The sequence below is a fragment of the Monopterus albus genome, unplaced genomic scaffold (assembly GCF_001952655.1).
Source record: "Monopterus albus unplaced genomic scaffold, M_albus_1.0 scaffold18.1, whole genome shotgun sequence".
In the NCBI taxonomy this organism is placed as follows: Eukaryota; Metazoa; Chordata; class Actinopteri; order Synbranchiformes; family Synbranchidae; genus Monopterus; species Monopterus albus.
In genome coordinates this window covers 3,496,727-3,512,034 of record NW_018127898.1, presented here as the reverse complement: position 1 = coordinate 3,512,034, position 15,308 = coordinate 3,496,727, and the positions used below count along the sequence as shown (strand labels likewise).

The 15,308-nt window shown below is 43.8% G+C and overlaps 1 protein-coding gene across 7 annotated transcripts in view; it reads right to left on the bottom strand.

Annotated features, from left to right (window-relative positions):
• plxna1b (plexin A1b) overlaps positions 1-15,308 on the bottom strand; it is a 193,664-nt gene that overhangs the window by 146,733 nt on the left and 31,623 nt on the right. For all 7 annotated transcript variants that reach the window (XM_020592554.1, XM_020592556.1, XM_020592549.1 and 4 more), the window contains exon 2: positions 9,046-10,470. In XM_020592554.1, the coding sequence (XP_020448210.1) occupies positions 9,046-10,227 (1,182 nt within the window). In that variant the 5' untranslated portion in view covers positions 10,228-10,470. The remainder of the gene's footprint in view (positions 1-9,045; positions 10,471-15,308) is intronic.

The following is a 15,308-nucleotide window of genomic DNA, read 5'->3' as shown; positions in this document are numbered from 1 at the left end:
AACTGTGCCTTTAAAAGGGATCTTATTGTGAAGAGTGGAAGTATGGTAACAAACTGATGGAGCAGCTCAGTGACCAGGAGTGGAAAACTCGGCCCCAAGATTTAAATCTTTTGATAAAGAAAGAAACATTTCAAGAAATTAATGTACTACCACTAATTAAAAATGCTGTAAGAGATACAATGTCAAGTAGTACTTTTTCACATTTGCATATAAACCTGGGGGAAAATGAAAATAAGTCAACTTTAGAAACATAAGCAAATGTTCAAGAATCAATAATTTTATATTCATTTTCATAGAAAGAGTGGAAATGTCAAGAATATTTACTTTAGAGGAGCTATTGTTAAAGAACAAAACAAGCCATCAGTAATACAGTTTAGCATGCACCGTACAGGGCCAACCCCTGCCCTACATTTTCTGACTACTCCAGATAATGATGCAACACACCACCCACGCACAGTACAGATCAATACATAATTACACTGACAATTAGTATCATTAGAGTGGTGCTAGAGATGGGTATTTGTTGAGCTCAACACTCCTCAGAGAAAGAGAGAGAAAGGTCAGGAAAAAGCGAGAGAGAGAATTAAGCAGCTCACACGCAGTCTACATGGGGTCTTTGCCAAAAGGTTTTCTATTGTCCTTTAATAATGGGATGAGAGCGACACTTGAGCACAGAGTGGGTGTGACACTGCGAGCTCACACACAAGCTCCATCACCACCATCACCACTGTGATGCAAATCAAAAACTCTGAACATTTCAAATCAAATCAGTAAATATTAACTGAAACATGGCCCATTAAGGCCAGTAAGGTTTAAGACAGCCTGCCCAATCAGGGTCTCCTGCCTCAACTCATTTAGACTGTCAATTAGCTCTGCTCATCAGCTCTGGCTCAGTTAATCAGGTCTAATTGCTTAAACGTATTTGCTGCTGCATCCTCTTAGATTACGTCCACACAAATAGGACTGTGTTTTACAAAGAGCACAAATGAGTTCGCTTTATTAGATGATATTCATAATGATGGATTTAATAAGGTTAGAAGCTGGTAGCAGAGTCAATTCCACTTTGTCTTTTCGGTAACAACATAATGAAAAACTTCTCATTGCGCGTAGCATGGGCCCATGATGACATGTAGAATATTGGTAACATGCTGAACAGAAGAGAGAAAAGCTGATATTTAATTATCAGTTTTCAAATTTTTGTCTAACAATTCTGAAATATATATTACAGGTTTATAAAACAAAACCAGGAAATATTTCTAACAGTAAGTACAGTAAATCAGTGCAATATCCTCCTATTGAGTGTGTTCTAATCAGCCATAGGAAAAGGGATCAGTTCAAACATTTGCATCCACCATGCTGCTGTAACCGGTCTCCAGGGTGCAGCACGCCACAGGACGGTGCTTACTCTAATAACCATGTTCCTCTCAGCAGCTAACCGGACTAGACCAAACACACACACATTCTCACAGTTTGCTGATAACATACAGCTCCAGCAACAGTAGTATCTGTTTGTTTGGAATAAACAGAACTAGATAACATTGGTATATGTAGCAATAGGCTCAATGCCGGAACAGAACACAAAAAAAACATGGATTAAAAAGGAATAAGACATGGCAGTACTGTTTATATTGTCTTGTAAAGAGCGCAGCAAATGAGCAGTTAATGACATGCAAATTCATGAAGCGTTCCTTATTTTTTTGCATACTGTCCTGGCATCGGGGTTGATGATGCCCTTATCTACATGCTGCATCGAGCCCTATCTCATCTGGAGTCCCACGGAAGCATGGTGAGGGTCATGTTCTTTGACTTCTCCAGTGCTTTCAACACAATCCATCCGTCACTGCTGAGGGGGAAGTTGGAGGGGGCAGGTGTGGACCAACTCCTGTCCGCATAGACCATTAATTACCTCACAAACAGACCTCAGTTTGTCAGGCTGCATGACTGTGTGTCAGACGTGATGGTCTGCAGCACGGGGGCGCCCCAGGGAATGGTGCTTTCCCCCTTTCTGTTCACCCTCTACATGTCGGACTTCAAGTACAACTTCCACCACTGTCACCTGCAAAAGTTCTCTGATGACACCGCCATTGTTGGATGTGTATCTGGGGGGACGAGTGGGAATACAGGGGGGTTGTTACTGACTTTGTGGAGTGGTGTGAGAAAAATCATCTCGTCCTGAACACCAGCAAGACAATCGAGCAAAACTAACATCCATCATGCATAACCCCTCCCATTCACTGCACCACACAGTGGAGGCTCTGAACAGTTCTTTTAGCATGAGACTGTTACATCCCCAGTATAAGAAGGAGCGTTACCGTAGGTCGTTCCTCCCCACAGCTATCAGACTGTACAATACATCACTGCAGGGATAAGCTAGGTGAAACATCCTGGGGTAAAATACATGGTTAACATGCACATATGTAAATTCTGTTCTTGATTATTCAAATACTTGATTCTGTCTATTTTTGAGTACTTGGAATTTATTTATCAAGATGTGTGTGCGGTGCTTGATCTCATGTTGTCTGCTGTCTGTTCTCTATTGCTGCTTGAGGTACTGAAATTTGTTTATCAAGATATGTGTGTGGTGTTTGTTTCTCATGGTGTTATGTTGTTTGTGCTCCATTGCTGCTGAAACACTGAAATTTCCCCATTGAGGGATCAATAAAGTACCTACCTACCTTAACACTAACAAGCTTTAAAAATCAAAATGGCTACGGCACAACACAAGTGATTACTTTAGTATCTGGCAGCAAATCTCACCTCTGACATCGCTGGCCACACAACAGCTGGTCTATGAAGCATCAAATGAGCATTTTTGTTTGATTCTCCAGTTGATTGATGAATTGGCTTGTGAGTGAGTTCAAAACCTTCACATCCATCTGGTGATCCAGAGAAAGCAACCTGACACTTTGAATAGTCTTGGGGTCAGATATGAACCTCATGCAGAGTCAAGTAGCAGCAGTGCTTTCAGTGCGCACTGAAAGCGCCCCAGGCAAGTTTTTCTCCTCTCTTATTCATTAAGTCACAATTTAAGTATTTCAGTTCTTAATATGTGCTGATTTAAGGTCCTAAAGCAACATTTCTATTTTCCAAAGATATTTTTCTAGATGATTCAGGGAAACTAGAGTTTGCGTCACAGCTTTCTTCAATGGATTCCTATGGTGTTTGCAACATTTCCATTTAGAAAGATGTGCCATTGATACTGAAGGTTGGGGGCGTGTTTGGGAAGCCTGTCTTCTTATTCAGGATGAACTAAATATGAATTTCAAATGCGGGTTTTGATCAACAATTGAAACTGATGGCTAATATTAACAATTTCAACAAAAAAATAAAATAAAATTTGACAGGTGGTGCACCCAAAGCACAGTGGTTTACATCACCAAGGAGAAAATGCCTTGATCGGGCTAAATGGTTTCTGTGGGCTGTGCACTCTGTGTGACCCCCATGGTCCCAGTCCAGTTGTGGACATTTGTTTCCCCATTCCTGTCCCAAGCTCTGTGACTAACTGATGAATAAAGGCAAAAAATGGCCACTAAAATCCATCTATCCATCCATTATCTATACCGTTTATCCTCATCAGGATAAGTGGGAGGGCTTGAGCCAATCCCAGGTGACATTTTGAGAGAGGTGGGGTACACTCTGGACAGGTCGCCAGTTACCAGTCTATCACAGGGCTGACACTTGGAGACAAACAACTACACACACTCACTCCTATGCGCAATTTAGAGTCGCCAGTCAATCTAAGCTGCATGTCTCTGGACTGTGGGAGGAAGCCGGAGTTCCCAGAGAGAACCCACGCAGGCACAGGGAAGCATCGGGCCAGTCGGGGATCAAACCCAGAACCTTCTTGCTGTGAGGCGACATTGCTAATCACTGCATCACCATGCTGCCCCCCCCACTAAAACCAATATATACATTTTTTTTAACTGTCTTTGTCCAAATGCCAACCTGTTGCAGAAGATGAGCTTTCAGATGATAATATGGCCACAGTTCCCTCTGTGGCCCTGGTGTTAGAGTTCACGACTTTTCAAAGACATTTTTAACTACATAATTGCACTTTAATCACATAAAAGGTTACTGCTGGCTAATTTAATGCTTTGCTTGCTGTGAAGAAAACAGCTGGAAATTACCATTTAAAGTGATGGATTTATTAAGTAAAAAATATATTCAGCAAAGTGACCCCTTCACAGAGAGCCCCTGACTTTCTCTACCTGGAGTACAAAGCTGTAAATTCAGTGATATTTCATAAAGACGCTCGTACCAAAAGGAGTTTTGTTGTGTTCCTGAGTCCTCATTATTACAGCACCTACTCCTAGATATATATAAACACCGTGTCAGTAGAGCCACAACACACACACACACACACACACACACACACACACACACACACACACAAACACAGACTTGACAGAGAGGCGTGCTGCTGAAGAGGACAGTGTGGTGGCCAGGTGACGAACACCAATATTATTTGTGCAGCAGCCAGCATTCAATCACGCTCCCCCCTCCACTTTCTGTCATCTGCCCTTTTCTCTTGCTGTTCTTGGCAGTGGTGGTGAAAAGATTTCTGGGGCTATCACTCTTTCTCTCGCCCTCCTCTTCTCTCTGTCGGTGAATCGCTGCCTCTCCTAGCACACCCCGGTTTTAAAAGGCTTGCTGCTTTCTCCTTGACTGTCATTTTCTTTCTCCCTACATACCATCTCTCATCAATAACTGAACTGTGATCACTCACAGCACAGTATAACAGTGACGTCACATCCCAAGCACAGGCAGCCAGCTGTGACTGTAGCACACAACATGGTTCCACATCAAACGCCTCACGACTAACACTGTTGAACAATTTCATGGCACTGACAGTAAAGGAACATTTCTCCAGTCTTTATGTAGCCTGTCGCTTCTGTTTTGGTTTCCTTGTTTTCGAAATGCAGCATCAGCAGGCTGTGCATGCCGACAGCACAGACATTTCCACAGTGGCCAGTGCAGTCTGGCTGAAGAGACTAGAACAAACCAATTTGATCTGATCACTTGCAACAAACATCAGGTTGCAGGTTTGCCTGCTGTGTCTTCCTCCTTTGTTTTCTTTCTCAGCTCCTTCCCTTTTCCCTTCAAGCCTCTTTCTTAGCTCACCCTGTTAGTTTCATACTAACTCCCTTACCTCCTCAATACCATCCTTCAAACTCTGTTATTCTGTGTGTACGTTACTTCATGTTGCTTTGGCATCCATCTCTTCCTCTCTCTCTTGCTCTCTGAATCCCTGGTTCTCTCATTTTTGCACCCGCCCACGTCCTGTGCCTCTCCTGCTCTCATCCTTCTCTATGGTTCTGGCTGCCATCTCTCTTATTTACTTCCTCCAGCTTCCTCATCCTTTCTTGCATTCACTTCGATTGCGCTTGTTTCCCCCCCTTGTCCCCAATACGCTCCATCTTTCCTTTTTTTTTTTTTTGCATTCAACTTAGCAAGTCTCTCTCCATTGCTCTCTCCCTCTCCATGTGGAAATGGTTTGTATTGATCCACTCTCAAACCAGGGAGAAGGTCGGGGGTTCACTAATAAAGCTCAGGGACAAAACAGACAAACAAACACAAGGCCACACACATTCACAGCTGACAGATATTGGAAGGTAACATGGCAGAGGTGATGAAGGTTGTGTGTATGTGTGTCTGCTTGGAATAAACACACGTTTTGATACTGTTACGCGTTATATGACCAAAATATTGTGTTTAAAGGAAACAGCCACCATCTTGCTGCACCAATAAACAATTAATTTTAATGAAGGCCACAAGCTAGAAAATAGCTCCACACATGGAGCTGATAAAGTGCCTGGTCATCGACAATTCCTGTGTGGCCAACAGCTGTCCATGCCTACACCCCCATCACCTCCACCTCTCTATAGCAGGGTCAGTCTAAACATATTCATTGTACCCTTTCACATCACAAAGACTTTCCCACACCACTCAGTCAAATAGAGTTTGGGTATGCACTTATGAGCTTGTAGCCTAGAGGTTACAGAGGTGCATCTGAATTCCTGAAGTGGCTGGGAAACTGAGTGAGGCTCAGTGCCAAACAATGGTAGCTTAAAGATTAGAGAGCTGCAATTGAGAAGACCTGGATCAGATAGTAAAATGAAAATGCGAAATGGTTCCCAGTTTGTTTTGCCACTTTGTCCAAGTTGGAAAACTGGCACCTGGTATAGGTGGCAGGTATAAACCCAGAAATGTGCTTATTCTATGCAAATCAATTTCACATCTCTTGTAGCCAAAAGAACCCATTTCATGCAATACTACTAAAAAATGATAAAGACTCATCAAAGGTCCGAGTTGAAATTCCTACAACCATTGGCTGAGATAAAGGTCAGTGGTGGGCGGCTGACATCAGGTCAGTGCTTAGGGGTAATGTGGCAGGCATCATTATCCTGAAGCTGACCCCTTGAGCCTAGCTGCTGTCTGGGGGTCAGCCAGTCAGCTCATCTGTGAGGTTATACCTTCATCACTGATGCCAGCTTCTATGTGACAACAGTGTTTGAGAGGATGTCATAAAATACTGGTGAAGTAATCCTTATCACAACTCCAGCAACTGTGGCAACTGGGCTGACTGGCAGAGTGGCATTGGGAGTGGAAAAAAAAAGAACGAGGCATATAAGGATCACACAAGCATTCATTAACAGTGGATGCACGTATATATGTGGGTGTATGACTGACAAAGGTAGATGTAAAGGTTGTAGAAAGGGTTGAAGAATCACATTTTTTAACTGTGGGGTGCTCTTTCTGCAAAACAACTGTTATAACTTAAAGTTCACAATGGCACAAAAAAATCCTGGATCAGAGAGAGTGAGCTTTCAAATTGACAACAGCACTGCACTGTTGCTCTGACAAGTAAAGGGTCTATAGGGTGCACCAGCGAGGCTGTGTTAGGTGAAACGCAAACAAGTCTATTTTGGAATCTTATCAAAAGCCAACACGCTGCAGTCTATGTTGAAAATCTATTGCGAGTTATCATGACAGCAATCATTTTCTCTTCTAACTAAATGCTAATGAGGTAAACAGTGTATCAGCACCATATAACAATGTTATCTACCTGGCATGTGCACATGCACACACAGCGTTTGACAGGCCAGTACAATGAGTTACTGTTTTGATGTGCACTGCAACAAAAGTACAGTCAAATTCTTCAGTGCAGTAACCTGTGATTTTATACCACGGCAATCCGTACCAAGAGCTCCTGCTGCACCAGTGCAAAGGGCTAATTGAAATAAATGAGACACTCTTTTTTGCCTCAGAGCTACTGACAATGTGATGAACCCCAAGAAAGAAAAGCCACAAAAAAAAGAGTGAAGACAACCACTGAACAGAAAAAAGACATCATTCAGAAGGTGGCAAAAGGAAGAGGGGGGGTGAAAGAAAACTTGGCTGGGTCATTCACATACCCACTTACACTACCCACACAAAACACACCGGTGCACTCAAGCTAATGAAGACACAGAGGAAGAGCACTGCTCTTACCAAGTATCCCACTCCATTAGACGCCACACAAGGTGAATGGTTTGTGTGTGTATGTGTGTATAACAAAGACAGCTGCCGGTAAAAATGGTGTGCACTGACATTTAAAGAAAAAGCTTTAAAACAGGTCTTTTAATTAAGCTATCTTAAGCCAGAGCAAGATGGAGGGGATGGATGGGTGAATTTAAAGAGCACACCGGATGGAAGATGGGGTCGCTGAGACAGGTGGTCAACTATGAATGAGGCACATTAAACACTAGTAGATAGAACAAAGACAGAGGATTCAGGCAGATGTGTCCTGAAGAGAGTGGCTATGTAATGGGAGACAAAAAAAGTGAGAAGTGAAGGTTAGAGAAAATAAACAATGTGAGCAGGAATATATGTTCAACATAGAGAAAACTAGACAGCACTCAGAGAGTGCAAACCTCCGCCAAGGCAGATCAGTCGCCAAAATGCCATTACACCTAAGAGCAATATTCCCATGACAGTTTGACCCTCATAATATGATTTCGTGAAAACGTATCCCCAGCATCTGGAGTCACACTAATATCAGTATCAGTAACTTTTGAAGACAGACAAATCAGTTTGGTGTGTTGTAGATCTTATGTGGATGTTACCATGCAACTTTTGTCCAAGCACTGCATGCATTGTGTATGAAGTTAGAAGCAAAAGTACTGAAATTGGCCCTATCTCACAATGGTGAAGAATCCTTTAAAAATTCTTGGATCCACCTAAATCTAATGGATTGTTCTGTGGGCCATTCTCCCTCTCTCTCTCTCTCCCTCCCTCTCCCTCTCTCTCTCTCTCTCTCTCTCTAAAAATAGGTCATCCAAACCCATTAATTACTTTCTGAGTTATGCCATGAACAAACCAACTACCAAACAAACACTGGCAAAAATAGTAACTAGGACTGCATACTGTTGTGTAGCGGCTTAAGGTCTCCATTGCAAGCGCATGTGTGTCTGGGTGAGCAGTGCTCTCAGTACCGCATGCAGGGCCATGCACTGTGGATCAGTTAGTAAAAGCTCAGTCTAGCTCATGTTATCCATCAGGATCTCACGCTGCAGTGTGCCGATCCATGCTGTGTGTGTATGTATGTGTGTGTGTATGCACGAGGGCTACTCCTGAGTAACATTTCACAAATCCAGGGGACTGCACTAATGATGTCCCCTGCCTGACTAAATCAAAGCATCAAGGCATTGTGAAATAAGAGTAGTAGACAGTTTCAAGGTCAAAAACTTATTGTTAGAAGACTAGTTTTTAATATGCGACTACTCCATGTGTGTATATTAATTTTTACTAGGGAGCAACAGTTTTGGTAACATTCTTGAGAAAGGGTTGGCCCCAATTGAGCAGTGCTCCTTGGCTAAAAGCAAAGGTGTCATACTTTCCCATTAGACAGCTAATGATAACACTAATTTGGTATGCCTCAAAATGAACACTTCCTTGACTGAGAAGTAAACAATTCATTATAAGGACAAAGGATGTAAAGAAAGTATGTACACAAGTGGACTTGGAAAAAACACAGAGAAAACACATAGAAAGGATCGAGCTTACCGAGTTGATGCAGGCGAGCTCCTTGTTGAGCAGCCAGGGTAAGGAGAGTTTCCCCTCTCCTTTGTAGCAGGACTGAATCCTTTCTTTGATCTTCTCCTTTATCCTCCTCAGGGTGAACAGACACAATGCTGACTCTTTGGGTGGTTTGGCCCGATTCTTCTGACCCTGAGAGAAGACCGTGAAGAGGATGTCTTCATTCTCTGAGATCCCCAGAGAGTTGGCCAGCTGCCGGCCTGGCCGAGCCAAGAAGGCGTCCTGCACCAGGCGATACTCTACCCCATCTTTAGTGCAGCCAATCGGGAACTCAACATAGGAGTAAAACTTAGGGTCGTCTACGCAGAGGCGGACGATTTTGGAAGTGAAGAACTGCTCTCCGCTAGCATCGGGGGAAGTCAGTTGGGTGTCCAGCTGCATTGTCAGGTAGTAGACAAACTGCTCACTGCTGAAGCTGTACACGTAATAGATGTCAAAAGCAGGGAACTTTGACAAAGTGTCTGAGGGAATCTTCAGCTGAGAGGAGACAAACTCATCCTGATAGACAAAGCTGAACATGTCAGCATTTTCTTCATTCTCCATCAGCTTGCGACTGGACAAGGTTGGAAAGTATTCAGACTTGCCATCGATGGGTGTTCCAATGAATAGCTTGCTGGTAGGACTCTGGGTGGAGCTTATGATCACCCCAGACATGGTGCCCGACTCTGCCACGCTGGAGAGGTAGTGTTCCTTGCGGTGGTGGGGCTCACCGAGCTTAAAGAGATCATCCAGACGTAGGAACTGGCAGATGCCCTGCGAGGTGCTGCCACAGGCAATGAGGCGGTTCTGTGCGTAGTCTATAAGAAGAAGTTTATTCACATTGGGGGTCTGGGCCAGATCATAAGGGCAGGACTGCACACTGGGTGGAGGGTAGCACTTCTCATTGTCCACCACTGGGCCAGTCATGTGGCTGCGCAGTTTGGTCAGGTTGCTAGACAGCTTGAAAATCCAGTTTACAGCTCCCACATAGACTTCTCCAGTTTTGTTGTGGATGGCGAGATGTGTCAGCCCATACTCAGAAGGGGTAAATCGTTTGAAGGGAGGGGGCTGGCCTCCAGAGAAGGATGAGCTCATGTTAAGCAAAATCCCCAAGAGGAGAAACAAGTTCCCCGTGCTAGGGAAACCCACTGACCGAGCTAAGGGACACATATCTAGGCTGTCTAGAGGCAAGGATTAGGGGGGTGGGGAAGGAGAGAGAGAGGAGTACAAGCTCTGGCACCAAGTTCCAAATCAGGATTTCTTTTCTGCTCTATTGTCAAAAATAAAGGAGGACACTTCGAGGGGAGAGAGAGAAGGATGAGGGAAAGGGAAATGAAACTCCTACTGATCCGCTGTCCTGTTCTCAGCGTTGCAAGATGTCATCTGGAGCGTCATCCACAGAAGGTGGGAGCCCTGGAAGGCAAGAAGAAGAAAAAAAACATGGTGAGTGTACAAGGAACATTTTCTATTGATTATGCATCAAGCAGGCAGAGAGGCCTAAAAGGCTCACAAAGCTGAAATTAGAAAAAATAATTCAATCTGATCAACCTGACATTTGCCCTGGTGATAAATAAATGTCTGGAAGGCAAATGCGTGTCTGTATTTAATTATGAGTGAAGACAGCAGGGGAGGCATGGCCAGATTATTAAGGCTTTGTACACATAACGCAAGTCTTGCTGAAATGAGTTATGAACTCACAACACTAAACTCTTTAATATTTCATAACTTTCAGCGTTACTATGGTGGCTTTGTAGGAGGCATGTGTTTGAAAAAGTGCCAGTGGGCACAGTTACAATGACAGCAAGCAATTTATAGCCAGGTCTGCTCAAAGGCTTTCCTGTAATGTTTTGAACAGTACCAACACACTATCCAGTAACCTCTTATTGTAATTACGCCTGCAGGTCTGGCAACTGTGTCCAGACATCAAGTTCTTGTGACAGCACGTCACCCAACACACTCTGCTCCCCCCTCAGGGAGCTACAATTGTAATGTATAATTTATATATCAGGACAGCTATAGTTTAGGCAAACTGAAGTATTAAAACCCTTGACTGAGATGTATGCAGCCAATAAAGGACAATTTTTATTTAACAATTCACAGATGATATGAAAGGCCGTTATCTCCCTCCTCCCAGCACACTCAAAAACTGTCTCAACACATCAAAAGAAGTCTGCCTCGTCATTCGTTTTAAATAAACTGCTGCACTGGTGCATCATGGGTTCTGGAGTAAACTCCATGAATATGTTGAACACGCCTCAACCTCTGCTGCAACACAGTGCAGCATTGTTATACTAGCAAATAAAATACCGTCAAGAGCACATGCTTTACAACATGGCTGGCTCAGTTCTACTGTAACCCCCCCTCCCACACACACACACACACTCTCACACTCCTTTCATTTATCAAATTCCCACAAACATTCAAATGTATTTCACCCAGCTCAAACTCTAACCCCACACCTGGTACAGTATCCTCTGAGATGCAGATAACAGAGGCTATATATTAAAAAGTTAGAGTGAGATAATTTATAAGATAGAGGTTTTACAGGTAAAGGACAGGGAACAAGATGAGAAGAGACAGTCAGGACTATTTGCTGTTTTGAGCATCCTCCAACAACAACAACACAATGAACACAAGGAGGAGGGTTTGCCAGGCTGTCGTGTGCTGCCACTACTTGACAGGCCAATCATGTTCCCACGGAAATGGGACATTAGTTCCTCTGTAAATGCTGATTATGCAAAAGAGGACACAACTCTCCCAGGGACCCTACACTTCAATTTCACCTTGACTATCAAAGTGTCTGCGCGAAGGCTGTTTTATGACCACACCGAATTGGAACAGATGAGAAACACTACAGAGACATGAGGAGGGTAGGAAGATGGGGAAAAGAGAGATGAGGGAGGCAGAAGCATAAGACAAATCAAAGAGAGGACAGAGGGAAGAGAGGCAAAGAGGAACATTTTTCTCCATATCTCTGTTTCCACCATGTACTGCACATTTGGGGAGCCACTAAAAAACAAGGCTATTTGTCTATCAATCAGCAAGCATACATGTCAGAAAGGCTAAGTAGTCAGGGGACGCATTTTACCAAGCACACAGGAATGAATGTGTGTGTTTAAAAAAAAAAAAAAGTCTTTTTGGATACAGCTATTCTGAAGAAAGGCAAGTACATCTGCGAAAGAGTTTGAGTAAAAGCTCAGAGGTTTTTTTTTAAACTACCTCTGAAAGTATTGAAAGAATTAAACACCTCGGTGAAAGCAGTTATTGAATTGCTCATCAATTTTACTCTACTGCTGCAAATAAAGAGCAATAGGGAATGAGCAGGAGAGGAGAGTAATAGTAGCAGCGATGCTCATGGAATAGCAAACCATAGCTCAGCTGACACAAAGGCAGCCAGGTGCAGGGAGAGAGGGCGTCATCCAATTTCCACAAATCAAGGGCTGGGAGAAGACAAATGGTTAGGAAAGACAAAAAACAGAGGAATAAGAACAGAGCAAGCAAAAAGTAAGAGAAAGACACATGGACAGAAAGACATGGAGAGAAGAGCAGCATGAGCTGAACAAAAGGCAGCACTTCTGCTGCATTTTAATCAGGGCTCTACCTTCACTCGAATCCAACACCAGCAGAGTCCCCAGATTTGAGGCATTACCCACAAACAGAGGGGCCTGATCTGCAGTTATCAGATATACCTCCTCACTCCACTTTGTGAGATTAAAACGACTCGAAGCGGATCAGGCCTCTCCGACATAAGCAGCCGCAATAAAGTGACGAGCCAGCCTATAAAAAAAGTAATTTCTTGCTCAACAGTACAGTCGCGCCGCACGATGAGAGCAGATGTCAATTTAAAGTGTGGTGGCGCACAGGGAGGCCGGCTGCCTCATTTTCCTTTGTCATTTCCGAGTGAGGGAAAGATACAATGAGGCAAAACGAGCGAGCAAGCATGATGAAGATATAAATGAGAGAGCCTGTTAGAGAAGGAGAAAGACCCTGAAAAAAGATCGTCCCTACAGTAATTGCTCTTCATTTAGGCCAGCCACTGCTTGATGTAAGAGAGTGTGAGTGACTCAGCAAATTGCATCTGGGGTTCTATGACTGCTTGTTATCTATTCCAGTAATAAGACTATGATATCACAACACAAACTTTAGCAAACAAGTGCAAGTAAGAAGACAACATGGAGTTATCCAACCCCATTAAAAATACTTCAATCCTAACAGGAGAGGAAGCTGAATGGATGAACTGACATGCCCCTTTATCAGAAATCCATTGGTTATTGGACAATTCAGACCAGAGGAAAGGACGTCTTGTGTCTGTATAAACGTGTTTGCTTGATTCCTCTCTCCTCTCATTTTCTTTTTGCATGTGTTCCTCCCATCCATAGTGGGTGGGACTAAGACGCAAGTGGGGGGAATGTGGTTGCAATTAAGAGAAATGGGATTTACCCTCAATCACTCATTAAACCTCTTACTAATATTCTTTTTTCTTCAAACTTCCTTTCTTTCTCTCCCCCTCCCCAAACTTTCCTCAAGTTCAATTTCCACCAAGATTGTAAGCGGGGGTGTAAATCACCACTTTCATTCAATTCAATTTTATGTGTCAGCCCATACTGACTCAGAGATGTGCATGTGAGACACACATCACCCTGTATTCTATGCTTCAGAAAGGGTTTTGGGTGTGCCCCTCTGTCCTGCTCCTTGTGCATGGAAATAAGCCCCGCCCTCAGTCATGAGCTGTTATTCTGAAAGGTTCTCTGAGAGGAACAGAGCCATGAGATCTGGCTCCGTTCAAAGAGCCGCTATTCCCATCACTACTGTCCAATTTGAAAAGAACAGCGCTTCACTTGAACTTATGTAGCTGACTGTCAAAATAAAAGCACACAAAACTTTGATGTTTACATTTGGCGTCAATGTCATCAGATCGCGAGGTATTTGATCAATGTATCGATCAAGACTGAAGGATCATAACACTCTGAACTTGAAGTCATATCTGGCACCATCAAAAAAAAAAACATATCAGCCATTTTGGGCTGGAGTGAGTCTGTAATTTTGAGAATAGACAGCCACTATATCGGGGGAGCTGGGGGCGTTATCACATCAGGGAAAGGTATTGGAGAGAACGGGTTGCAAATGGCCAAGCTGATTGGATTTGATATCGCAACACCCTGTCAACTGACAGAACTCTACTGGATCCCTATGGGCACTGGGAACAAGAGTGAAAGGAACTGACTGAAAGGGCAGAAGATGCATCAATAAAAAAAAAAAAGCTTAGAAAGGAGGGGTTATTCATTTTACTTATTCGGTTTAACGGTGGTGGGACTTCTGAGGAGAGTCAGGGTGATGGCATGCTTTATATACGGTGTCGTGATATTCCAGAGGCTGATGAAGTGATGAGCTGTTTGTGACTCCTGTGAGGTGAGCTAGATCAGCTCTCCCTCGCTCGCCATCTTCTCCAAAGCAGCTACACCTGTCCCTTCAGATAACGGTCACTGCACAGAGCCTACGGCTGAGCTGATTTATTGCCGGTGGCATATCAATTACAGAACTCACCACTAGAGATGAGAAAGAGGAGGAGAAGGTGGCAAGACAGGGATGAAGATGAGGAAGGAAGAAGAGCAGCACTCAGGCTAATTCTCTGCCCTCTGCTCTGCATCACATGTGGGTGACATCTGGGACAAGAGGAAGAGGAGACAGGGTGGAACTGAGGACTTAAGGAAGCAAATATAGTAAGAGAGCCAAGGAACGTGTGAGCAAATGAGGGAAGGGCTCTGAAAAACACACCCTTATGGCTTAAAAAGACACTAAGAACACACACCCACTACACTTCATTCCTGTGAAATGGCATCCATACACACAAGAGACACACAAAACACAAAGAATGATCCGATAAGTTGTGCACATGCAAATCAAAAAAACTAAAGTGGCGTCTGTCTTAATCTGTCTTCCACGTCGTCACGCAGCAGCCAGCACACTTCAGAGCCTGGAGATTTGCCCAGAGGATGAAAGGGAGATGGGTGAGGGGTGGATGAGTAAATGAACAGTATGGGGAGGCAGCAAGAAGCGGGTTGTGGGTGGTGGTAGTAGAGGTGACTGGATGTTTACAGAGAAGGTAAAATAGAAGGGGAGCCCAGCCCTGAAGCCTTAATCCTCTTCCAGGGTCTGCCTAATCTCACCACCACTATCTGCATATGAGAAGAATGGATTACCATCCCCCGACACACACTGACGGATGGTTGGATTGACAAAGGGATGGGTGG